This window comes from Sesamum indicum, linkage group LG12, assembly GCF_026168435.1.
Source record: "Sesamum indicum cultivar Baizhima isolate 11 linkage group LG12, ASM2616843v1, whole genome shotgun sequence".
Lineage (NCBI taxonomy): Eukaryota > Viridiplantae > Streptophyta > Magnoliopsida > Lamiales > Pedaliaceae > Sesamum > Sesamum indicum.
This window is the reverse complement of record NC_142668.1, coordinates 10015624-10038915: the sequence shown is the minus strand read 5'-3', so window position 1 is coordinate 10038915 and position 23292 is coordinate 10015624. Positions and strand designations below refer to the sequence as shown.

At 35.9% G+C, this 23292-nt stretch overlaps 2 protein-coding genes across 5 annotated transcripts; one reads left to right on the top strand and one right to left on the bottom strand.

Moving 5' to 3' along the window:
- Positions 1-4318: 4318 nt before the first annotated feature.
- Positions 4319-19884, top strand: LOC105165628 (putative serine/threonine-protein kinase SIS8). 4 transcript variants are annotated; one of them, XM_020694832.1, is made up of 19 exons: positions 4319-4669; positions 4817-4917; positions 7157-7209; positions 7291-7550; positions 9462-9665; positions 10332-10523; positions 10675-10934; positions 11110-11235; positions 11357-11446; positions 12949-13044; positions 13487-13573; positions 13803-13926; positions 14635-14926; positions 15450-15573; positions 15670-15689; positions 16541-16697; positions 19076-19364; positions 19452-19524; positions 19623-19884. In XM_020694832.1, the coding sequence occupies exons 3-19, from the start codon at positions 7206-7208 to the stop codon at positions 19703-19705; spliced, it is 2481 nt and encodes an 826-aa protein (XP_020550491.1). In that variant the 5' UTR covers positions 4319-4669; positions 4817-4917; positions 7157-7205; the 3' UTR covers positions 19706-19884. The 4 variants fall into 4 exon arrangements, with proteins under 4 accessions (XP_020550491.1, XP_011083003.1, XP_011083006.1 ...); XM_011084701.2 differs by lacking the exon at positions 4817-4917; XM_011084702.2 differs by lacking the exon at positions 4817-4917 and having other exon boundaries at positions 4320-4669; positions 11119-11235.
- A 62-nt stretch (positions 19885-19946) lies between these two features.
- On the bottom strand, positions 19947-22510 carry MAX2 (RNI-like superfamily protein). The gene has a single exon (XM_011084705.3). It carries the CDS (start codon positions 22287-22289, stop codon positions 20127-20129), a length of 2163 nt encoding a protein of 720 aa, XP_011083007.1. The 5' UTR covers positions 22290-22510; the 3' UTR covers positions 19947-20126.
- Between the last annotated feature and the right edge of the window lie 782 nt (positions 22511-23292).

Here is a 23292-nt window from a genome sequence, read left to right as displayed (position 1 = left end):
ATAACTTTCATCTAAATCAATTTATCTTAAACAATTGAAAAGCATAAATTGTAAATTAAAAACATATTTTTCAATTTATTTTCAACAATAAAATCTGATAAATACTTAAAACAAACTCGTCCTGACACCCATTAAAAAACTTATATCTTTTTATTTCTATTTTTTTAATTTCTTAAAAATTTTAAAAAACACACACACATACCCTAAATTGGTAGGTGAGGACCTATAAGTCTTAGTCATAAACATGAATCATTGTTCATTCATTTAAGCATAAAATCTTGGGATATTATTGGATATTAAAATATTGAAAAATTGTGAATTTCAGCATGAGAAAAGGGAGTACTAAATAAAGATCTAAATGATTGCATAACGTATATTTTGGGGGTAAAGTTAATAATTAGGTGGATCTCCTTTTGTCTTTGCTCTTTCTTTTTTTTGTCTCCTTATCAAATCTTTGATGATTAGTTCTTATGGTAATTATGTTTAATTTGCAATGATTTAGCACAAATTTTGTGGTATTTGGGTTAATTTTCCTCTTTAGGTTTTGCGCACATTTGCCTCACTTTAAAACTATAATTACGCAATTAGCAATGTTTTAGCTTAGTAATTAAAGTTGAGGTTTTATACATAAAGTTCGAGGTCATGTGTTCAAATTTTAATAATTGCCTGCACTATATGTTCCGGTCAGGGTTCTTATACCTAGCTTCATGTCGTCAAGAACCAAGATCTTGTCACACGAAAATAGCACATAAATCAGGATGCATTTTTCAATCATTAACAACTATACGAATTTATCTATCATTATCACCATCTGATATATTTACAGGGGATAATTACATTCACATATCATGATTTATGGTCTATTTAGAGAAACCATCCCTGTCTTTTGCATAATTATAAAAATAACCCCTGATAATAAAAAAATATGAGTAGTTTGTGTAATGATGTTAGCGTTTTTTTAGTGTCTCTGTGTGTGTAATTTTTTAAAAAGTGGAAATGATTTTGTGTAAATAGTATTGACATTTATAGTGGATGAATGTGTAATAATATATAAGGAAATGCATCATTTTTAGTGTCATAAGGGGATAAATTGCACTTTATTTTTTGACAAGACTTTTTTGCACTTTCCATTAACATATGGGTAAATTGTCAATTCACACATATAGTGCAATTTTAAACTGTCAATCCTTTCAAATTCCCAATCACTACCCCCCTCATTATTTCTGGTAAGTTTGCTTTCCATGTTTTCCAATCTGAAAAATTTTGAATACTTTGTCCCACTCAAAGTTTGAGAACTTTTGCTATGATGAAAAAGCTTCCATAAATCAAGAAAAGATTGAACTTTCATGCGTTGCTTGCTTCCGTGATTTAAGCCAACTATAAGTTTTGCAACTTCAACCATTTCATGGTAGAGGCCAAACAAGCCCTTGTTCCAGGGGTGAGAGTTTGGTTGTGGGTTCGAATTTTATGAGCGTGGGTATATAATTTATTTTTAATAATGGTGTTTTGTATTTTTGTTCACTTTCGATATATTAATTGATTTAAAAATATCGATATATTGAATTAGTATTTGAAATAATATATTGAATGACATAATAATGAACAAATTTTACCTGAAAAAAAAAAGAAAAAACATTTTTTAGTTGAGTATTGTCTATGAATTCTTAAAGTTCAACGCCTCGTGCCCAATTTCAAGTCGTTTAGAATTCGACAAGTATTATATATATATAAGCAAAAGCATAACGAAAGCACATTTTTGTTCATTTATTATCGTGAAGCATATAATTAGATTCATTGTATTTACCTATTTTTTGAACGTTATAACAATAGTTTTTCGATTAATTTATTAAAGGATATTAAAAGAATATAGCGTATGATATATTTTTGGGGTGTTTGCAAAAAAATTATTTTATTTTTCATATTTAGTTGTAATGAGAATTAAAAGTATTTAAAAATAAATATATAAATTAAAGTGTGGGGGAATTAAATGGTCGAGGTAGACTTCAAATATTTAAAATATTATCAAGAAGCCGTAAAAGTTTGTAGCGAGAAATTTATATTTTGGCTTAAATGTATCTGATTTAAGTGGTTCAAAAACATAAATTGTAGGTCATAACAACGCTTTTTAACTTATGTTAAGTAAAAAGTTGACAAGTATTTAATTCAAATTTAGAGTAAATTATAACGAATTTTCTCAAGATTTATTATAATTACAAATACATTCTTATTATTTGAAAAATTACCGATACTCTTTTAATTTTAATAGTTGTCTGATAATTAGCTCAACTCGTTAGTTTATGTTAGATTTTCATCCCTTTTTTATGATAAATTGACCAAAATGTCTTTGTGGAATTGAATTATAATTCTACTTGTTATTTTTAAGTTTCTGAAATTATTTTATGGACTAAGTGAATAAATTCTTTTTAAATTTTTTGAACCCTTCCATCCAACTCATTCCATTTTTTAATTTTTTTTAAAAAAAATATAACAAGGGTAAAGTTGAAAATCACTGAATCATCATCTAAAAATTACATAATTTTTTCAAACATTAAGGAAGTATTTCTAATTTTTAAATAGCGATAAAGTTTTCATAATTATATCAAACCTTATAAAACTTGTCACTCTTTTACCCTTAAACATACGTAGGGTTTGAGAGTGGAAGGAAAAGTTGAAATTTTGGTTTGAAAATGTGTGGAATTCTTGTTAAAAATTGCATTTTTATTCTATTCCTGTCAAAGTAGATAAAGGAGCGAAAGTGCAACACACCTATACTTACGCACGAAAAATAAAATTTTGCCAACAATAAAAATCACAATTTATAACGTAGAAATATATATATATATATATATATTTGCAAAATTTAATATAAAAATAAATACCTTTTCATTTAACAAAAAAAAAGATTGCAATAAAGTTAAAAAGCAAAATTGAAAGGAGGGTGTTGGGTTGAGTCACTTTTTAAAAAGAGTTCACGGTGAAGAAGGTGTGGACGTTGGGAAGCCAACTAGCCAACCCCTCTTCCGCCAGCTGGCTGTCGGAGAGATCTCACCCAAATTTCGCGCTCAATACATGCACGTGACCCACGCCATAAACACCCCTCCCTCTCTACCCCACCCCCCCCAACTAGCCCTAAATTCCTCTCTCTCTCTCTCTCTCTCTCTCTCTCTCTCACGTGCACTTTTCTTCTCCGCTCTTCTTTTCTTCACATCTTATTATTAATTTCATATAATCACCGCACATCATATGGATTTATATCTTATAATTAGAGAGCCATAATTGTAATTAACGCCTCACGCCTTTTCTAAAAACATTAATATATGCTTTCTCTCAAAGTATCTGCGATCGAAGCACACTCAATTTATGTACATAGTCAATATTTTTATTATACTCATTTTAATTAAACGATAGAGATCGAAGATAAAAAAATATCTGATCGCAACCGATAAAAGTAATTTAACCTTAAATATGTACTGGTGAAAAAATAGCTTTAGAGAGATGAAGGAAAAAAAAAAAGCGTACGCGATGATGTTATGAAATTTAATTATTTTAAATTAGTCAATTGACGATAGTTATTACAGTCACTTCCCAAAGGGTCAATTAACTCGAAATCGAAATTCAAATTTTTTGACGTAAGTGTTTTTATACCATATGTAGAAGTGAGTTATGAAATTTAATTATTTTAAATTAGTAAAAAGTTTAAAAAGCATAAATGAAAATTAGATTATCTAGATCTTTTTTATATTTCACTTGTATATAATTAACCCAACTCGATTTAGTTCAATAATCACAGTAATTTAACTTTGATAAAAAAAAAATAACAAATGTGAATAACACGTTTATTAAACTCAACCTGATATACTATAATTTTTTTTTTCATAAAATCGATTTATTATATTGTTCAATAGTATGATTAATACATAAAAATAACCTAAAGTTCATTAATACATAGGTTTAAGATCGTAAATTCGAATCTTACTGATATGTGAATACTGATTTATTATAATAATAACAATTAATTAATTATAAATATTTAATAAATTAATTATTAAAATTTATAATAAATCGAATATTTTACCTTTGAAAATGGGGGCTTTTAGGGTCAAAAGAATTCACTTCAACGGTACGTTAATTCCATTGCCCCATTGGACTAACCCTTCGATTAGGTTTTGGAGTCAAACTATCATTTATGACTAATGAGGAAACCTTAACCCCCAAACCAAACACAGAGCAAAAGAAGATCCAATGAATTGTACTTTGTGCATCACCAGTTGTACCTTTGATTTTATTTTTCAAATAAGATCCCTCGGAACCAGAAATAAGGAGCAGACTCTGCCCTGCCCGTCTGCGTCATCGCTTTCAGTTCTTTTCCTCACCCGAATACCCAAACCCGGACCCGAGAGAAAGCCCATTTATTGTACCGGAATACTGCAATAAATCCCCGCTCCCCCCATTATGTAAATTCAGCACTCACTATCACGGCATCACCTCGTTTGCATCTATGTTTGCTCTGTATTTTTTTAGCTTACTGTAAAGTTTCATTGATTTTTTTTTTTGGATTTGAGGAATGGAATTTGTTGTTGGGGGAGTTGGAGGATTCGAATGTGAGTTGAATTTCTCGTGCTAAGATCTGCTGGTGGTGAATTCTGCAATCGCAACTCATTGGTTTTGTGTATGTGATTCTTTTTTCTTTTCTTTTTGCCCCGGTTTATTTTCTGTTTTATTTGAATTTTGTATGTTATTAAGTTGTCGTGTGTTTTTCCGATTTGGATTCGTTGTTGGTTGATTATTTTTTGTGCTAATTTGGACTGAGCTGAAGTGATCGAAGAACTTGGCCGGGGTGAGGAAAGGATGGAGGATGAGTGATTGGATTAGTGATTTTGAAGTAGTGGTAGGTGTAGCTGAAGATCTGGAAACTCGGTATGTGAAATTCTGTTTTGTGATTTTGAGTATGTACGGTGCTAGGTTGGCATCGATCATGTTGTAAGTTTTATGCTGCTGTGGATGCTACATTTAGTTTGTTTTCGATGGTTATGCGTGAAATCGGGTTGGTAGGATTTCAGTTTGATGGCCTCGGAACTGCGTGCGTCTGCTAGTTGGATACCTGGATGTAGTTGACAAGATAGGCAGTGTGTTCTTGAGGACTTCACCATGAAATCTTATGACCATGATCAGTTGAAATTTACGAGAGGTAGAAACAAGGTCTCTTGCGTCTGGAAGTAAAGCGTTGCTATGTGGATCTAAGGTTTGGTTATGCATGTGAAGGGCTTAGTTCACAAGCTGTGTTTAGTATGCGCTGTAGTTTTTGAAGACTTGCTGAATTACTTAAGAACATTGTTTGAACTTTTGAGAAGCTGCTGTGGTGTTTGAGATTACCGTGGATAGTTCCTGATACATAAATTCTATGAGCTATACTAATAGATCCATCTTTACCTTGATCGTCCTCAATGAAGAGTTAAAATAGTCTATTTACGTGCATTGGTTATAAGAGATCCGAGCCTGGGAAATATTTTATTCCTAGTTACATGTTAGACTTGGAGGTGGATCATATCACTGCTATGTTGGAGGAATCTGAATAACAATCTGCTGTTATTTCCAATTGTCTATGGGCTTAAAGAATTTGTTTTCACTCTCTGGATTCAAGAGGTAAGAATTCTGGAGAGCATAGGGTTGGTGAGCGGTGACATTCAAAATGCGGATTATAATTATATGAACCTGTATAAAAACTTGGAGGGTTTGTGGTGTTTTTTGGATGGTTGCAATCTTTGAGAAGTATTTTGTACTTGTTTTTGGACATTTGAATCCTCTGCATAGACATGGTTGAGATAACATTATTATGGGGTGGATGATATCACTTGTGCTCTTTCCTGTATTAGGGTGTCCTATTTCCGTGGACGCATACACTTGATCTGACTTTTATTTTCTGGAAAATAGTAGCCGGGATTTGGGGCTCCCACAGGAATTTCATATTCTGGCTGTGCTCTCTTGCTAAATTCAAAACTCTACTGTCTTAAGTGAGTGCAAGTTGCTGGTTTATATTTGCTATCCCTGAAGTTGCCTGTGTATGATCTTGTGTTTATGTTGAATATAAACAAACACTACAGTAGAAATTCCAATTATCAATTTCTTTTCTCTTTGGGCAAAGTTTTGTGCTGCTGAAGGGCTCTGAAAGCCCGTTAAGGATTTGTGGACTGGTTTTCAGTATGATGATGACATGCGCCAATTTGGCTTTATTTTGCTGAAAGTCCTTCATTCATTGATCTTTTTCCTTATCCTTCATTCCTTCTTTATGGAATCCAATGGGATTGAAATGTAAAGGCGTGCTATTATGTAGACATAGTGAAACTTTGTTGCTTATGAAGCTTGGCATACATATGTTGCTCTATAAACGAGAAGCAAACTCGAACCATTTGACTGCTCAACAATGTATATTAAATTCTTGAGCTTCACCATAAATTGATAATTGATGGTTGGTCAAATTTCATTGTTGAATCCACAGCAACTTCAGGCCCCCTTTTGTGGGGTATAAAGTTTCCAATTGATTGCGAACTATCAGTCTTAGTCTCTTCTCCTGTTTTGAATATCAACAAAACCTGAATAGCTTCTGTCAATGACAATGAAGCTTTCTATTCTATTGATAGTCCATAATTCTTGTGTTTGCATTGACTACTGTGTTCATTCAGTAATCTGATTTCTCTGCTGTTGATGTGATTTACTGATTTGTTAACTTGCCTCTTTCTAATGAAACTTGGCTATAGATTTAATAGTTTAGTGGCTATTGTATGTTGTTTATTTTTGCTTTCTTGGTTTACTTCCTCCTTCCTCCTTCCTCCCCAAATCCTGTTCTCTTTGTTTTTCCTTTACCTTTTATTGTATATCTGTTCATTTATGTCAGTATTTTGGACGGCTGGGGTTTCAAGGTTTTTGATGCTACTTGCTTTAATTTTTTTGCTAATTTTTATTTCCGCGGTTTCCACATTAGCTATTTGATTTTCTTTTGGGTACTTGTGAAGTTTGGGTAGCCCGGTTTCTGTGAGATTCCTCTTCAACGTTTGCTCCCTCCTTGAACACTTTGAACCTGTAAATGCTTTATTTTGGATGAGTGGATATAATACTTGTACGTGATTTATACATACCCAACTCTTTCTTCATTTTTTAGGTCCCATCGCCCTCAACTTTGAGAAGCTGAAAAAGAAGTAGATACATCAATGAGTTTGTATCTTTATGGAACCGTGAAACTGATTAATACTTTTATGGGGTAAAAGGGGTACCGACATGGTATTGCATTTTCAGAACTTATGGAGATGGAGGATATGCAAGATGATGCTGGACCTTCAGAGGAGAAGTCTCCTAGAGCTGCATGGTGGCCTTCCGATTTTGTTGAAAAGTTTGGATCCGTATCCTTGGATTCTAAGGACAGTAAACCGAAAAACAAAGAATTGAATGACAAAGAGAAGTATGACAGACCGTCAAGTATTACAGCATCACAGATCCTTTGGCGCACAGGAATGCTTTCCGAACCAATTCCTAATGGTTTCTACTCTGTTGTTCCTGTAAGCTCCAAGATTTATCTCATAAATCCCGTTACATATGTCTATTTCTATTTTCTAGTTTCTTATGTTTGTGTCTCTTGACTTAAATAGAATATGCGCCATCCACTAGTATGAGCTCCTGGTTGGTTATCCCTTTGCTGAGAGTTAATGTAACATGCTCAATCATGATGCTGTTTGAGATAGCTATCTAAGAATGGGAAATTGAATTCTCCATGCATAAATACTGATTGACATACCAACTTGTTTTGTCTTTGCATTGGAGCAAAACGTTACATTTGAAAAGTCATAATAAAATCTTATTCAGTCCTCAAATATGTCGCAGATATGCAAATGATGTTCCAGTTCAGGAGCTGAATTTGAAACTCGATTTTCTGATGATAATTGGAAGGAATTTTTCCTTATTTAAACCAGAGAATTTCACATTCCAACTTTTTATTGTAAAAAAGGTAGTTCCCTCATTATTTTAAAAAGTAAAAAGTAATTTGAAGCACATAGATTTGATTTTCATGGTTCTGTCTGTGACAACGCAAAAGACGTTTAATATGAATCACCTTATGCTACCTATGCAATATGCATCTTACTTTTGCAAAACCATAAGATTAAAGAAGTTTCTGTTGTAAGGTGTGGTGTTGTAGATAATCAATGAAACTTTTTGGAAACATAGATTTTAAATCTTAAAGTTGTTAATTTTAGGATAAATGAACTTTCACATTCTCAGCATGTGAAGGTCTTATTTGATTTACCTGTATAGCATGACGATGGGCATTATTAGTACTTCATGCGAGGCTAAAGAATTTAGTTTTAAACAATGCCATTTGAAGCGAAGTCTTGTAACTGCGGTATTTGATGCTTCTTTCATGGAATGAAGAAAAAATATTTTATTTGTAGATCTCATCAGCATTATTGAAGTCCTATTTTTTGTTATACTTGTGCAACTGCCACCTAGTTGGCATTTTCTCCGACTTACTAAACATTTTTCCATCAATTATTAGAAGGGACTATAGTTACTAGCAGATTCTTTTTCTTCGCTAAATTTTTGTAGAAAGACAAACATTAGCATTGACAATTGGTCTTCTAGTTTGAAATCCACAGAATGAAAGTAAATGGCTTTTAAAGCTCTATGAAAATGAATGGCTGTCTGTGGTTCCCTCCTTCCTGCTTTTCTTCTCCATATATTGGAGAATTTAGGTTTCTCGAACTTCTCTCTCTCTCCTGTTGGTATTTTCTTCCCCTCTGACCTTGTTCATTCTGAAGACATGTATTGGGGTGCAAAACCGATTTGTCAAGGATATAAATATGAAAATTTTAGAAACATATTATACCTTTTTGTGCAGCAGAATGTTAGACAGAAAACTTTGGATGTTGTTAGGTTGAGAATGGTGGGACGTAGGAAATTAGGCCATCACGTGAATTAAAGAATATGAATGTGAAGTTCATAACCAGAGTAGAAGTTATGACCTCCTCCCAGTTACGTATAATATGTACTGTTGCATTTAGGGATAGAAGAAGATATGAAATTGGTACCTTTGTTCTGGGAAGTATTTGCTGTCTTGCTGCTACATCTTTTCAAGGTAAAACCGGACCATGAAATGGCAATTATATTCCTTTGTGGACAGGTATTACATAATATTGAATCTGTGGTACATAGTTTCTCATAGTGGATTCCCGGATTAGTTTCTCTATTATATGGATGATATTTTCCTTAACAGAATGCAATAGGTTTACATCTTTTACTTGTGGGCCAATCTTTTACAGATGTATTTAATATTTAAGATTTTGCTACAGTTTCATTAACAAGAATCTTTGCATATTACAATTTTTTATTTCCTCGAATCTAGTGGTGGACAGTCTGTTTCTTCTTTTGTATCCTTCGCTCTTAAGAGGCTATTTCTTACTAAGTTTTACTGACAGGATAAAAAGCTCAAAGAACTTTATGAAGATATACCTACTCTGGAGGAGCTTCATGCTTTGGAGACTGAAGGTTTGAGAGCCGATGTGATTCTTGTAGATACAGAGAAAGACAAGAAGCTGTCTATGCTAAAGCAGTTAATTGTTGCTCTGGTTAAGGGTTTAAACACAAATCATGCGGCTATGATAAAAAAAATTGCTGGATTAGTGAGTATCACTATCAATGGCTCTTCATAATTCAGAATATTATTTATTTCAGCAACAAATTAAACAAATTTGTTACTAGATCCAATATTTGTTTCGAATTACTACTATGGGGCATAACTCATGTTTTCGATATTCAAGAACACTTGTTCAAGGGTTACTTCACTGTCAAGTCTGATTGGCAACTGAATCCTCTGCCTGAGAAACAGTATATTATATTTTAGTTCTTTCTTGTTTCTCATGATTTATAGTTAATCTATACCATCTTTTGTACTGCCACATATTTTCTTCCTTGTCTGAAGTGAATTCACTGAACTTTCTTCTGAACTTTTGAGAAGCACTAATTTTTCCGTTCTTCTGACTATTAACAAGATAACTAACTTATCCTTTTAGTTCATCCTTCATTACGTGATCTGCAGTCTTTTGGCTTGCTCTTGTGACACAGACATTACATAGTGGCTTAGGGCTTTTTAGTGTGTTGAGGGTGCACTCGATCTGCTTCATCCTTTTTAGTTAAAATAAATTCTGTATTTGTAGTGGCCTGTTTCTTTCATAATCCATTGAGTTGATTTTTCAGTTTTACTGATCATGATAACGTTCATTTGTCTTTCAGTATTTCTCATGTGCCATTGTGATGTGAGGTTTTTGACCAGCTAACTTCCTTTATAGGTATCTGATGTTTACAAACGACCAAATTCAGAACTAAGTCCCAAGAAAGCTGCTCTAGAGGAAACCCTACATTTATCTGAGAATAGAGGTGTGCAGATGTTGGGCCAAATAAAGCATGGCTCATGCAGACCTCGAGCAATATTATTTAAAGTACTTGCAGATACTGTAGGACTTGAAAGCAGGCTAGTGGTGGTAAGCTTTACTTTACCTCTGTTATTCAATTACGTAGGTCTTTCTTACTGATGTACGTTTGATGGGAATCAGTCGAAATTCTGAAAGCATTCTCTTAAAATTCTTCCACCAATTTATCTCATGTTGTGTCTACCTGGTTTCATCTTATCAGGGTTTACCTATGGAAGGTGCTTCTGAGTGTGTTGATTCGTACAAGCATATGTCGGTCTTAGTTGTGTTGAATTCTGTGGAATTGCTGGTGGATCTGATGCGGTTTCCTGGCCAACTGATACCACGATCATCTAAGGCTATCTTTATGACTCACATATCTGCTGCAGGGGAGAGTGATTCTGCAGAAAATGATTCTTGTGATTCACCATTGGAACCAAACAGCCCTCTATACGGGGTTTCAGAGAGAGTTGATCCTGAGAGGTTAGCAGAATTGAGACTTTTGTTGTTGCATAAAACAGCTTTTATAAGTTATACACTGACTAAGGCAAAACATGGAATTAATATTTTATTTGTTGGGGTGAGTCATCTTTGGACAATAGAAAGGAGTTGGTTAGGTTATGGCTTTGTTGTATATTTGTAAAGTTAATTTATTTAGCCTCTGCAGTGCTGAGAAAGAAGAAAGTTTGCTCTATCAGCGTAGACTAGAGGCATCTTCAAATGCAGTAGGGCCTTCATTGAGGAATATGATGTTGCGGTCAAATTCCATTGATACAAAATTGAGGTACTATAACTGTTCAAACTGAAATCTTTGTTTTATCATTTTTTTTAATTCTTTTTCTCCACATGCTTTCTCTTTCAAGAATAAGGATAGGTATTTTTGTAAGTTTAATATTATTTTTCAGCTTGTCACAGAGTGAACCAAATATTGCTGCTGCATTTTGGCAAAGGAGTCGCAGAAAGGTCATTGCTCAAAATAGGACTGCAAGTTCAAGGTTTCTCTTCATAACTGAGACTCCTATTATATAAAATATCAACCACATTATTATTCTGTTCCAGAGTTTTGTATTCTAAATTTAAGTTGATTTATAACTTGAGATATCCAGTTAGGATCTGTTATCTGCTTTCCCTTATGGATACTAAATGGACCCAAACAGTCGAGGTTAATGGTCCACGTTCTGTAATGCTTATCTTTAAATGCTAAAACTTGAGCATCTTCGTGATTTTGTGATGGTTAATAAGTTGGATATTATTCTGGAGCAAGAAATGTACCACTATCTGGATTTTGTCATTATTTTTGGCCAAAGAAGAGATAAATACATAAAAATTGGATGCTTGCAATGGCATGATTGTGTCAACAAAGTATGAGTATTTTATCAGGACAATGTACCATAAGCATTATCCAGCAAGTGTCCTGTGACATGTGATGTTAAACTTGTTTTAATCCAACCGTACACCAGTGTTGTGTAGTTGAAAATCTGGTATTTGCTTTTGGGATTTTAATGTGTTCTGTGTTTCTCCAAAAGATTTGCTTGGTTGTGAAAGAAAATGTGTCAACTTGAATAATTCGGGGAATAAATAGATGAAAAGCATGTTTGGTCAATTACCACAACCTTATTTTGGACCCTAGCTTTGTTGTGGGCCAAGGACAAAGAAGGTTTCCCCTTCCCCATCTACCTTTAGTACTTGAGATGAATGAATACCGTATGCCCATATGCTAAAGTACCAGTTGTATATGAATCTTTTGTAACACATTTTCACACACAGTACATTCAATGATTAGCAACATGGCCATGTGAATTCAGTGGTGAAAGCAACTATCCCTTGTCTTTCTGTTACATAAGAGCTAAGGAGCATGGAGATTTTTCTTGGATTTGCCTAAAAGTGTTCTGCCTTGTTCGACAACAGTTCCCCCCTCGGTGGGGTTTGGGTAGGAGATCAAGTTCCTTGCAAGCTGCCAGCCATCTACTCAATCCTCTTTTAATTTGTTTTGGGTACTACCCAACCTGGGATCAACTTTGTGAATTGTGTTTGGAGGCTAGGTTGATGTAGGTCTATGCTGCACAGCCTTATAAATGTCATTCTAGAGACCTTTTATTGTCAATAGATATCAGTTGCTTTATTTTGTTCACTTGGAAGAAGACAAACATTTTGATAAGTAGTCCAACATCACCTACCGAAAGAAAATAATCCGGAAGATACACATAAGTTAGACATGTGTTTCGCCTATTTTCACCTAACAATAGCACATGGAAATGCATTTTTCTTTCTTCTCTTATTTCTCTAGGTTGTGTACTGACAAAGTTTATCCTTCTATTCATTGTTTCCCAAGTAAAGGAAAATAGTATACTGCACATTTAAAAAAGTATTTGGTGGTCAATCTCAGATTATGGAAACTCTATTTTCTGTTTGGTTATCATGCCATATTCCTTAAATGTTATACTTGAGGGTTCTTAGTCTCTATTCTTGCATTTTTATAATATTTTAAGTTTTCCAGTCCTGAGCATCCTTCACTTCGAGCACGTGCCCGATCTATGCTTAGTGGAGATAACAAACCTTTCAGAGATTTTTCTGATGACATTGCTACATCAAGGTACTAAAACTTTTCCTTTGGCAGCTTGTTTTAATATTGTCTTTTCTGGAAATTCAGAGTTAGTGCACTAATATCTCTGGTTTGGATCTGGAAAATGATTTTATCTCATAGTTTTGCTGCTGTTATGTTATGAATTCTAATTTGAGAGCCTGTTGCATCATCAAATTTCTTTTCTGAAATATATCAGAAAAATCTTTGCTTTAAGAAGAATTATATCAAACAGATTATTGTGTGATTGCTGGTTGATTGTCATTTTAGGTTGATCAGTTGAACTTTCTTCAATTGAATTGAATGACCAAATAAAAGTGAATATGATTGAAAGGACAATAGTTCCCTCATGCAGTTATCCTTACATTAATGAACTCTCCAGTAGTGGCTTAGTTTATTTATAAAGCATGCTTGTTTGAGCTTCTTTCATTTTGAGTTAAATTGCATCCTGCAGGTCAGAAGGTGCATCAACATCTGATACACGCCGATTAAGAAGAAGAAGCATGAGTATGACTCCAGAGATTGGTGATGACATCGTAAGGTTAATACCAACCCTTTTGCAACTTAAATTATATCGCATTATTTGGCTTCATAAACAAATTACCATAAAAATGCCTGTATAAAGAGAGCTGAAATAGAAGCTCTTGCTTGGTCATTGTATTTGCAGAATTTTTTTGCATCATTTTGAATATTTTCTCCGTGTCAAGTTTCTTGGATCTTCTGATGACCTTCTCTCTATCTTAAATCACAACCATTGTAAATCACATCAGGGCTGTGCGAGCAATGAATGAATCACTGAAGCAGAATCGTCTTTTAAGAGAACAAGGAGAAGGTGGCTCGTATTCTTTTGGTTCAAATGTCCAGCACCAACAAAATGCAGGTCAATCAAAAGATGTATGTATGCTTTAACCTTGTGGTTTTAATTTATATTCATCTTTCCTGCATGCATGTTGTGGTTTCTGCAGTCGATGTCCCATAATTTCTCCATATTTAACACATAATTGTATCTGTTCCTATTTATGATGGATAGCTTCTGCAAATTGTAAACAAAGTTTGAGCTTTATTTAGTCAGACGTTCAGAAAATTGAAGGCATCATCTGCCCTCTGTTTTTTCTTACACCTTTCTATGTGTATTTATGATTTAAAACCATCTCTATGTCCTTTTTGCGTTACCTCGGTGGGTATATTATAAATCGAAAATGTCTGAACAGTGTTGCCTCTTCCTTTATACGTAAACTGTTAATTCATATAAGAATCAATTTGTCTTAATTTTGAATTCATCATTGTTTTGTCGTGACATTTTGTTTTGTTCTTATAATGTGCTGTTATGCTGTATTTGTCAATAAATATGAGCTTCCTTTTAATAATTATCCAATAACTATGCTAAAAGAGCTTGAAATTGTTTCTAGTTGTCAATTCTAGTACATGATTCACATCCTTGACCTGGTCCCCGTGGTACGCATCAGGTCATTTGGCTTAGAGTAAACAACGAAATTTTGCTTGATTCTTATTCTATACTAATATCTTTGTTTAATTCGATGCAATTCACGTTTCAAAACCTTAAATTCTTTTATATTATCAACGACCTTGTACTTTGTGCAGGGTACTGATATTCACGTTGATGATCATGACAATATCTCTGGTGGAAGATCTTCCTTATATGCTCCTCTTAGGCAGCACAACTCTCAGAAGGCAGTTTCATTACCTTCATCTCCTCACGAGTTCATGGGTCATACTCCGCCAAGAAGTGGGAATCACGGGGTAAATGAAGAACTGGTTTCTACATGGAACAGAGTTCTGGATTTGCCCATGTTCCATAATAAGCCACTGCTTCCATTTGAGGAGTGGAATATTGATTTCTCAGAGTTAACTGTTGGCACTCGTGTTGGGATTGGTGAGGCACAGCCCCTTCTAAGTACTAGTTTCCTGATAAAGCAGTAAATTACTTAAGTAACAAGCAAAAAGTAAAGAGTGGCTAGGAGGACAAGTTGTCACATCATTTCGTAAAATCTGAGATACACAGTGTTGTTACCACTGTCCTGATGAGAAACTATGTGCTATGGCAGCTATGCACTGAACTGATAAATATTAGCAGCTACATTCTATCAAGTCCTAAGAGGTATGGACATATAGGTGGAAATAGGAGACCTGAAAGGCATCGAAACTTGTCAATCGAGAAATCTGCTTAGCCAATGTGTAACTGCATTTCAAGTTTCTAGGGAAAAGATATCATTTTCTTTTTGAGTATGAAGAAAGAAGAACTTTGAGAATTGTCTTGGCATAAAGTCACCTTGATGTTTCACGCTTGATTTGCTTGGAAAGTTGGTTACTCATTTCAATTCTTAATTTGTGGCTTATGCCTTTTCCACTTCGCATCCATCTTCATGTTCCTTGACTTTTGAGGATCTCATTACCAGGATTCTTTGGGGAAGTTTTTCGTGGCATTTGGAATGGAACGGAGGTTGCAATCAAAGTGTTTTTGGAGCAAGATCTCACTGCCGAAAACATGGAGGACTTCTGCAATGAAATATCCATCCTCAGGTGTGATCTATAATCATTTTGTTACTTTTATGGCATCTAATTTTTCTTCGGGTATGTTATTCTAACTTTGAATTTTTTTTGTTTTTCTTGTTCCAGTCGTCTTCGGCATCCAAATGGTACTTTTTTCTTCACCTGCTTTAATTAAACCCCGATCTTGTGTTATATTTGGTGTTAGACCACATTTTTGCGACTCTTAGTCATGACCAATAACAATGACGAAGGAATCGGCAGATGAACCTCAAGTACATACATGCGAAATAATAGACGTTGATGATTCAATGTCCATATTTTTCGTCTTCAAATAATCAGGTCTGGTGTCAAAGTGAATTTTATTTGCAATTGGAATTAATCCAGAAAATTTAACTTCGCTGCCATCAGTTTGGTTTAGAACTTGGTGAAGCTCAAACTAGACTTTGGATCATTTGAAGTTGAACTGCAATATGACTTTACCAAATAAACAACCGATAGTAAGATAGATTGTGTACTTCAAACAATCCTCTTGTCTGTCTGTCTGTCTGTCTCACTCATACACACACACACAACCGTCTCATATATTTTTAAATGGTAAATTATGGTCATGTTTTTTTATCTGTGAAGTTTATCGAATGTCTACCTGAGAAAATAACAATGTATAGTGGAACTACCATAGTGGATGATTTACCCTTTGCTTGGGTCATTGTGGTTCCGATTTCGCCTTTGCTGCCCCTTAAACCATATCCCTGTTCACGGGTACTTTAATGAATTAATCTGAATGAAAATCATTAAACATTTTAAGGAAAATTTTCAAAATCGGCCACCTTCAAAGATATATGTATATATATGTGTCCGCACGTGTGTGCATATCTGTGAGTGCTGATGGAATTAACCTCTCTTTAAAATTGTGGATATAAGTCTCCTTATTCTTAATGTCTTTTAGATGTATGTCTTGGAATCATTTTCTGCAGTTTGACTTGTGCCTTTCCTGCAGTCATATTATTTCTTGGTGCCTGCACAAGACCCCCACGACTTTCGATGATAACTGAATACATGGAAATGGGATCGCTATATTATTTGATTCACCTGAGTGGTCAGAAGAAGAAACTAAGCTGGCGAAGGAGGATCAAGATGCTACGTGACATATGCAGGTTAGTTGAAACTTTTCCATACGTCAGATTTATTTATCGATGATTTTTTCCTCAGAGTAAGCGCCATTGCTATTCTCTGGATTTGAGCATCAGTTGTAGACTGTAACAGAACTGATATGCGAAGTAGCTTGGATAAACCAAATGGGCCACCGAGTCAAATTAAATGTTTTTGAGCGACATTGAGTCTTCAGCTCCATCAATGCTCTATCACTTTTCTTGTCATTTACATATGTCATGAGCGCTTTTTCAACTTTTTGACATCATGTCTTGTCCTGTCCAGATCATGCTTGACCTACATAGAGATATTTCTACCATGCTTCATCATTTCTCTTTATTTCCTCTATTTTTCATATTCATGCCAAATTTTGTGAGCTATGTATATGTGCACAAGCATGTGCCGTCTCCTGCTCAGATTCTTAAACTAAGATTATTATCTCGTTTACTGAGCTTCAACATTCCTCAACTAACCTTCAAAATCTATTCTTGGAACACAAGTGTTTGGCGATCATATTTATCGGTATTTGAATTGTACTTTCGGCAGATTGTCTCCATCATTTGGCTCTCTTAGTACACAAGTTTTCCAGGAACCATATGCTCTGTAACTGAAATTGTGTTCTTGATATGTTGCCTGCATGACTTGGCCATATTTAAACTGGGAGTGATAATAGATTCAAGTTTTACCCAGACGTCAGGTTTTGACTCTATAAGAGGCTTTTGGGCATGTTTTGGGTTTCCAGGTATTGAAGCCAAGCAGGTTTGGGACCTGGGTTATGGGTTCTTATAAACCCTTCTGCCTGACTTTCTTATGTGTAAATGTGTCTTTGTTTTATCGATATATTACGTGATGTGCTTATATAAGAAAATATTTTATGTTGCATATACACGCATGTACAAAAATAACTACCATATTTTATAAACTAAAAAACTACTTAAAGTTAGTAAATAATTGACGAGTTTCAATGTACACAAAAGTCTTTACTTTTAAAATTATGATTTTTTAAGAAGGAAACATACGTGCAATAAGTATACGAATAAATGATTATTTGTTAACAACACTATTTTCTCGTATTTTGAAGGTCATAGTGATATCCTATTCAAAAATAATTGTTTGTAATATTTTCAAAATTACAAAGTGGATCCAATGAGTTTTGCTGGTCTAAACGGTGGTATGGCTTCTGCTGGGTTGGTTTCCAGAATGAAAATGAAGCCCGACATGTCTAGATTCTGGCCGAGATAGTCTTGGCAGCGTGAACCCCGGGTGTTATTAGGCATGACAGGCCCCAGATCAGGATAAATGTTAGACATGCTTTTATCAAATACTGGAAGGAAGAATGATCTAGATTAGTTATATAGACATATTATTTGTTTTAATGGTTTGGAGATCGGACATTTTCTATGCGGCCATAAGTTGAAGAACTTGAAGCATCTGTTTAGGTCAATGTTGATCCTTTTCAAAATAAATTTGGTGAAAAGTTCCTTCATCTGATTGTTAAAATGTCCTTATCGCAGTCGTGTCTCAACATTACTGCAGTTTCTCCATAAGTAGGTCTATTCTGGGAATTCGTCGATTCCGTCAACTATTCTTTGATTCAGATTCCAACCCTTTTGTCATGAAACCTTGTTGTAGCAGACAGAAGTCGAGAATTACTTGAATCTTGTGTTATCTTTTAAAAACAGACTTATATGTTTGATGAAACCAAGATAGAAAGTTGGGTGGTAGGAGAAATTTCTTGAAATCATGATGAGGAAAGAGAATCTGGCAAGCTGTTTGTCAGACAAAAGTGAAGTTATGAGTGTATTCTTGGTGTACCTCTCTATTCTGTTCTACAAAGTGATAGAAGGAACTATTACCTCCACCCAAAAATGATGTCTGGGTTGCCAATTCTTTTCTTACCCAAGTTACTCTTCTTGAAGAGTTTGAGAAGTCTACGTACTATGCACAAAACTTCCCTTAGATGATGTGGTAGTTTAGCTATCCATTTGTGATTTACTTGGACTTGATAGTTATAGTATTTAGTTGTTGTTTTCCAATTAATGCATTAAAATCTAAGTAATCATATTGGAAAAAGGTGTTATAGGTAATCAAATGAAACATTTATTACAAGAGTGTTTGGACATACAAAATAGAAATCAAGAACTCGTTTGCGGAAAGTAGGGAGTAACAACCTTGTATCAGTTTAGGGGCAGGGTTATAGACCTTGTTAGAATCTGCTCTGTTGTGATTTGGAAATCTCTGGATTGTGATGTTTGAAACATTTATTATTGTTATGTTGCTGAGAGAATGGGGGATGCAACATATACCAACTTAGAGAATATTAGAATTCTTTTCACTCAGCAAGTTATATTCACTTATTTATCTACTATTTTTGGCAATTAAGAGGGCTGATGTGCATACATCGCATGAAGATAATCCACCGTGATCTTAAAAGTGCAAATTGCCTTGTGAACAAGCACTGGACGGTTAAGATCTGTGACTTTGGGCTGTCAAGAATCATGACTGATGCACCCATAAAGGACTCCTCATCAGCTGGGACACCAGAATGGATGGCCCCTGAGCTTATCCGAAATGAACCTTTCACAGAGAAATGTGACATTTTCAGCCTTGGCGTTATAATGTGGGAGCTATACACTCTAAACAGGCCATGGGATGGAGTGCCCCCTGAGCGGGTAATGGCTGTTATTCTTTTCCGCTTTATCAGTTAACGTATACTTCTTTAGATTTTCATTGGTTTCCTCATTCTCTGCCTTGTTTAGGTTGTTTATGCTGTTGCAAATGAAGGGTCACGGTTGGAGATACCTGAAGGGCCTGTGGGCAGGTTAATTGCAGGTATTAGTTATGGTGAAGAGTTAGAACTTGACTTGTGCACTGGTAGGCAGTGGAATGTTTGTTCCAGATTGTGACCATATATGATTTCTTGGCTGCAGATTGTTGGGCAGAACCCCAGGATCGACCGAGTTGTGAGGAAATTCTTACCCGCTTGCTAGACTGTGAATTAGCACTTTGCTAATCCCAACACTATGTGCTTCTTTCGTTGTATAGAAAACAGCACTGTTGAGGTTTACGGTGTATTTCGGCTCATTTGTAAAACTCGTGAGTTTCCAGCTTTAGAATGAGGTTCTGTTTCAACTTCTGTATCTGAGTGCTACAAAATCGTTTTTGTGCAATCAAACAGTGAATTTTCCTGCTCGTGTGTCTCCAGATTCAGAAAGCAAATTAGACCAAATATAATATAAATGTAATGTTAAAACTGTGAGTTAACCAGCATTTCTTATTTGAGCTTTGTGAATAGGGGGACAGAAGGATAAATTAAAAACAAAAACTGGGAGGGTTCTGAAACTCGAACCATTATTTACACTGATGCAACAAATTCTACAACCTGCGCCATATCCCAGTTCCTGTCATACATACGGCCTAACACTCAGCTTGTATCAATCAGCAATCCGGCGCCTGTTAAGAGCAGCCTCAAAGCGGCTGCACGAGTCCGCCCTCATCTCGGTGCTCATATCATTTTCTGGTGCTGGGTAATAGTCTTCTCTCAACTGGACATCTCGTAAATCAGGTATCCTCAGGAGGAACATCAGGAAATGCTCATGAGCCGTCCCGTGGATGAAAAGTTTCCTAAGACCAAAACACTCTTGCAGCAATCCGGCCGCCGGAAGGGATAGACTCCTTTGGTTGACATCCCTGTCTTGTGGAAGCCAGTAGTCAAGCTCCGTTAAACACAAATGGCCTACACCAATTAGATAAAACCGTTCCCAGAGGCTCAAGTCCATCTGCCCGGAAGGTGCTGTATGGGCGTACCCAATGGTGTCACTGCAGTCCAAATGCATCTTCGACAACTTGGGGTAATTCACCAGAGTGCTCAACCCAAACTCACGCTCCGACGGCTTCGACAATTCCCGACAATCTCCTTCAATTTTGATCCGAATTTCCTCTAAATCGGGACAATTCTCTAGTCCTGCGGATGCCAGAGGAGTCAAAAGCTGCCCCACCTCAATCCACAGGGAAAGATACTGCAGCCTGTCCCATGTTCTCTCACCATATCCATTGCCATTTTCATAGCCGTTGCCATTAACATCCAATCCCATGTAAGTAGAATTCAGATCATATTTGCATCTCTTGCTTGCACTATTCATGCCATCATAGTCATAATCATAACCAGTGGCTCTAAAGTGTTTTTTTTCAACAGGGTGGTTCGATATCTCACCTTGATCCGAACTATTTAGGTCAAAAGTACCTCCAATTCCATCAAGATCCTCAAGCTCTTCGGTGAAATCCCAGATGCAATCGATATGAAGCCTCTCAATCCGATCCTGTATCGGCTCCAATGCTTTCAGCGACGGTGCTGCACCGAGATTCTTGCAGCAAGAGATCCTGACATCAACCAACGTCCGACGAAGCAAACAAGTAAAAGTCCTCATCCCCCTCATCGTTATCTTCTTGCAACCGTGAACCTCAAACTTGGCCAATCTACAACAACCTCTGGCAATTGCAATCAAACCCATATCAGTCAAATCACCTACATTCCTAATCGACAATGACTCAAGCCCTTGGCACACGGCGACGCCGTCCAACTTCGACTCAACAGGCATTGAGACGCCATGAAACTGCCCCAGTTTAAGAGACCTCAAGTTGGGGCATTTAGAATTGAGCATCTCCAGTGCTGGACCACTGTCTCTGACATTATTGCAAAAATCTAGAGCCAGCTCTTCTAGCAGCGGAAGCCCCGAAAACACCTCAATCAAAGTGGCCACGTTGATCCTGGCGTCTTCTTGCGTGAACCCATCATCCTCGGGATCCCCTCTTACATTCGATAGAGCAGATGTATCAGCCAAATGAAGAATCGCCAGTTTTGGGCAGTTCACTGATACAGAAACCAAGGCCTCATCTCCAACATACCCAATATACCTCGGATCGAACATACAGGCAGCCCGAAATTCCCTCAGATTGGGGCAAGCCTTGGTGATTACCTTAATCTCATCGGACTTGAAACCCTCAGAGAATGATGGGTTCAAGAGATTGAGGCAAGTGAGATTGGAAGCAACTGACGGGTACGACTCGAGGGCCGGAGGCACATCATCCGTCCAGCAATAGAAAGCAGAAAGATCAAGAGAACGCAGCTGGCTGCACTCGGAAAACAAAATCTTGAGCTCATCGCCGGCGGCGGCTATCTGAGGCCGCTGGTGCCATCTCACGAGCTTTACGCGTTCGAGATTAGGCCACTGAGGGGCTACGAGCTGAATGGTAGATGGGTTACGCGCGTAGAAGGTGAGCGAAGTGACAGAAGGGAAGGCGTGGCGGAGGAGGTGGGCGATGAGGGCGGAATCGGAGGCGGAGGCGGAGGTGAGGGGGTGACCCCAGGGAGAGAGGAGTGAGAGGTCGAGATGGGATATGGATGAAAAACAGGTGGGGACCATGAAGAGCTCCCGCAGGTTGCCGCGGAGGGTGAGAGCTGACCGGGTGGCGCGTTCCAAGAGGTACCACCTGCGGCAGACCAACGCGGCGCAGTTCCGGCTTCGTACATCAGACACGGCGGCGATTATGTTGGATAGGATCACGTCGGGGAGGTCGTGCAGGGTGGTGGCCGCCATGTGAGAGGAAATCAGAATCAGAAATGGTCGGGTATGGTGGATGGAGTGTGGATATTAGTAGTAATTTATCTGATCTTGCTTTGATTTCTTGGAAAAATTCCCAACAGTCTTAGCAGTGATGCAGGTGAGGATTGGAGGGAATAGTAAATGAATGAAGAAGTAATTGTCATTTAACGTGGCAGCTTCACGAAGTTTCCTACTTCCAACAAATTAAACCAGAGCTCTTTCTTTTTTTTCCTTCCCTTTTTGGCATCATAATTTTTTTTTTTGGGGATAAATTACGTCTAGATCCATCAAATTATAATTATAATTACAACTATATTTTTTATTTAAAGATAAAATTTATATAAATATTTATTAAAAAACTAGCATCCTCAAAAGGTATAACTGTAATTTAGTAAAAAGAAATAAGGTGTTTAAAAAATATTACACGAGTATCCATCAAGAATGTCATTGTAATCTAACAAAAAGTATTAAGTGTTAATGTATTTTGATCTAATCTCAAACATATTAATATAATTTACTCTTTTTTTTTCGATATTTTATTTCATGTGATTTTTGTGGTCCCATTTGTATTTAAGTAACAATAATAATATCTTAAATGTATGAATAGAATGTATGTACCGACGTATGTATGTATGTGTGTATGTATTATTATTATTTGAAATATACATATTTAATGTATTTGATATTTTATTTCCCCAATGAGTTAAAGGTATTTAATACCATAGGGTAGGTATTGAATGAAAAATATAAAAATATTCCTAACAAAATCGATGATATATTTATATATGTACTTGGGGAATAATAAAGAGTTTATCTAATTATATATGAGTAGAGGCGATGCCACATGATATGTATCTATACTATACATAAGGGGTAAATCTCTAGAGTATTATCATGGTTGGTAGAATATGAATTGTCTAAAACGTACTAATTATATTTACTTCTTCCACATATAGATATATGCTAATTATATTTACTTATTCCACATATAGATATA

Coding starts and splice junctions, on each gene's coding strand:
- LOC105165628 (XM_011084701.2), top strand. Junction 11,236..11,356: donor TCCATTGATACAAAATTGAG/GTACTATAACTG, acceptor ATTATTTTTCAG/CTTGTCACAGAGTGAACCAA. Junction 19,365..19,451: donor ATGGAGTGCCCCCTGAGCGG/GTAATGGCTGTT, acceptor TGCCTTGTTTAG/GTTGTTTATGCTGTTGCAAA.
- MAX2 (XM_011084705.3), bottom strand. CDS start 22,289: ATGGCGGCCACCACCCTGCACGACCTCCCCGACGTGATCCTATCCAAC.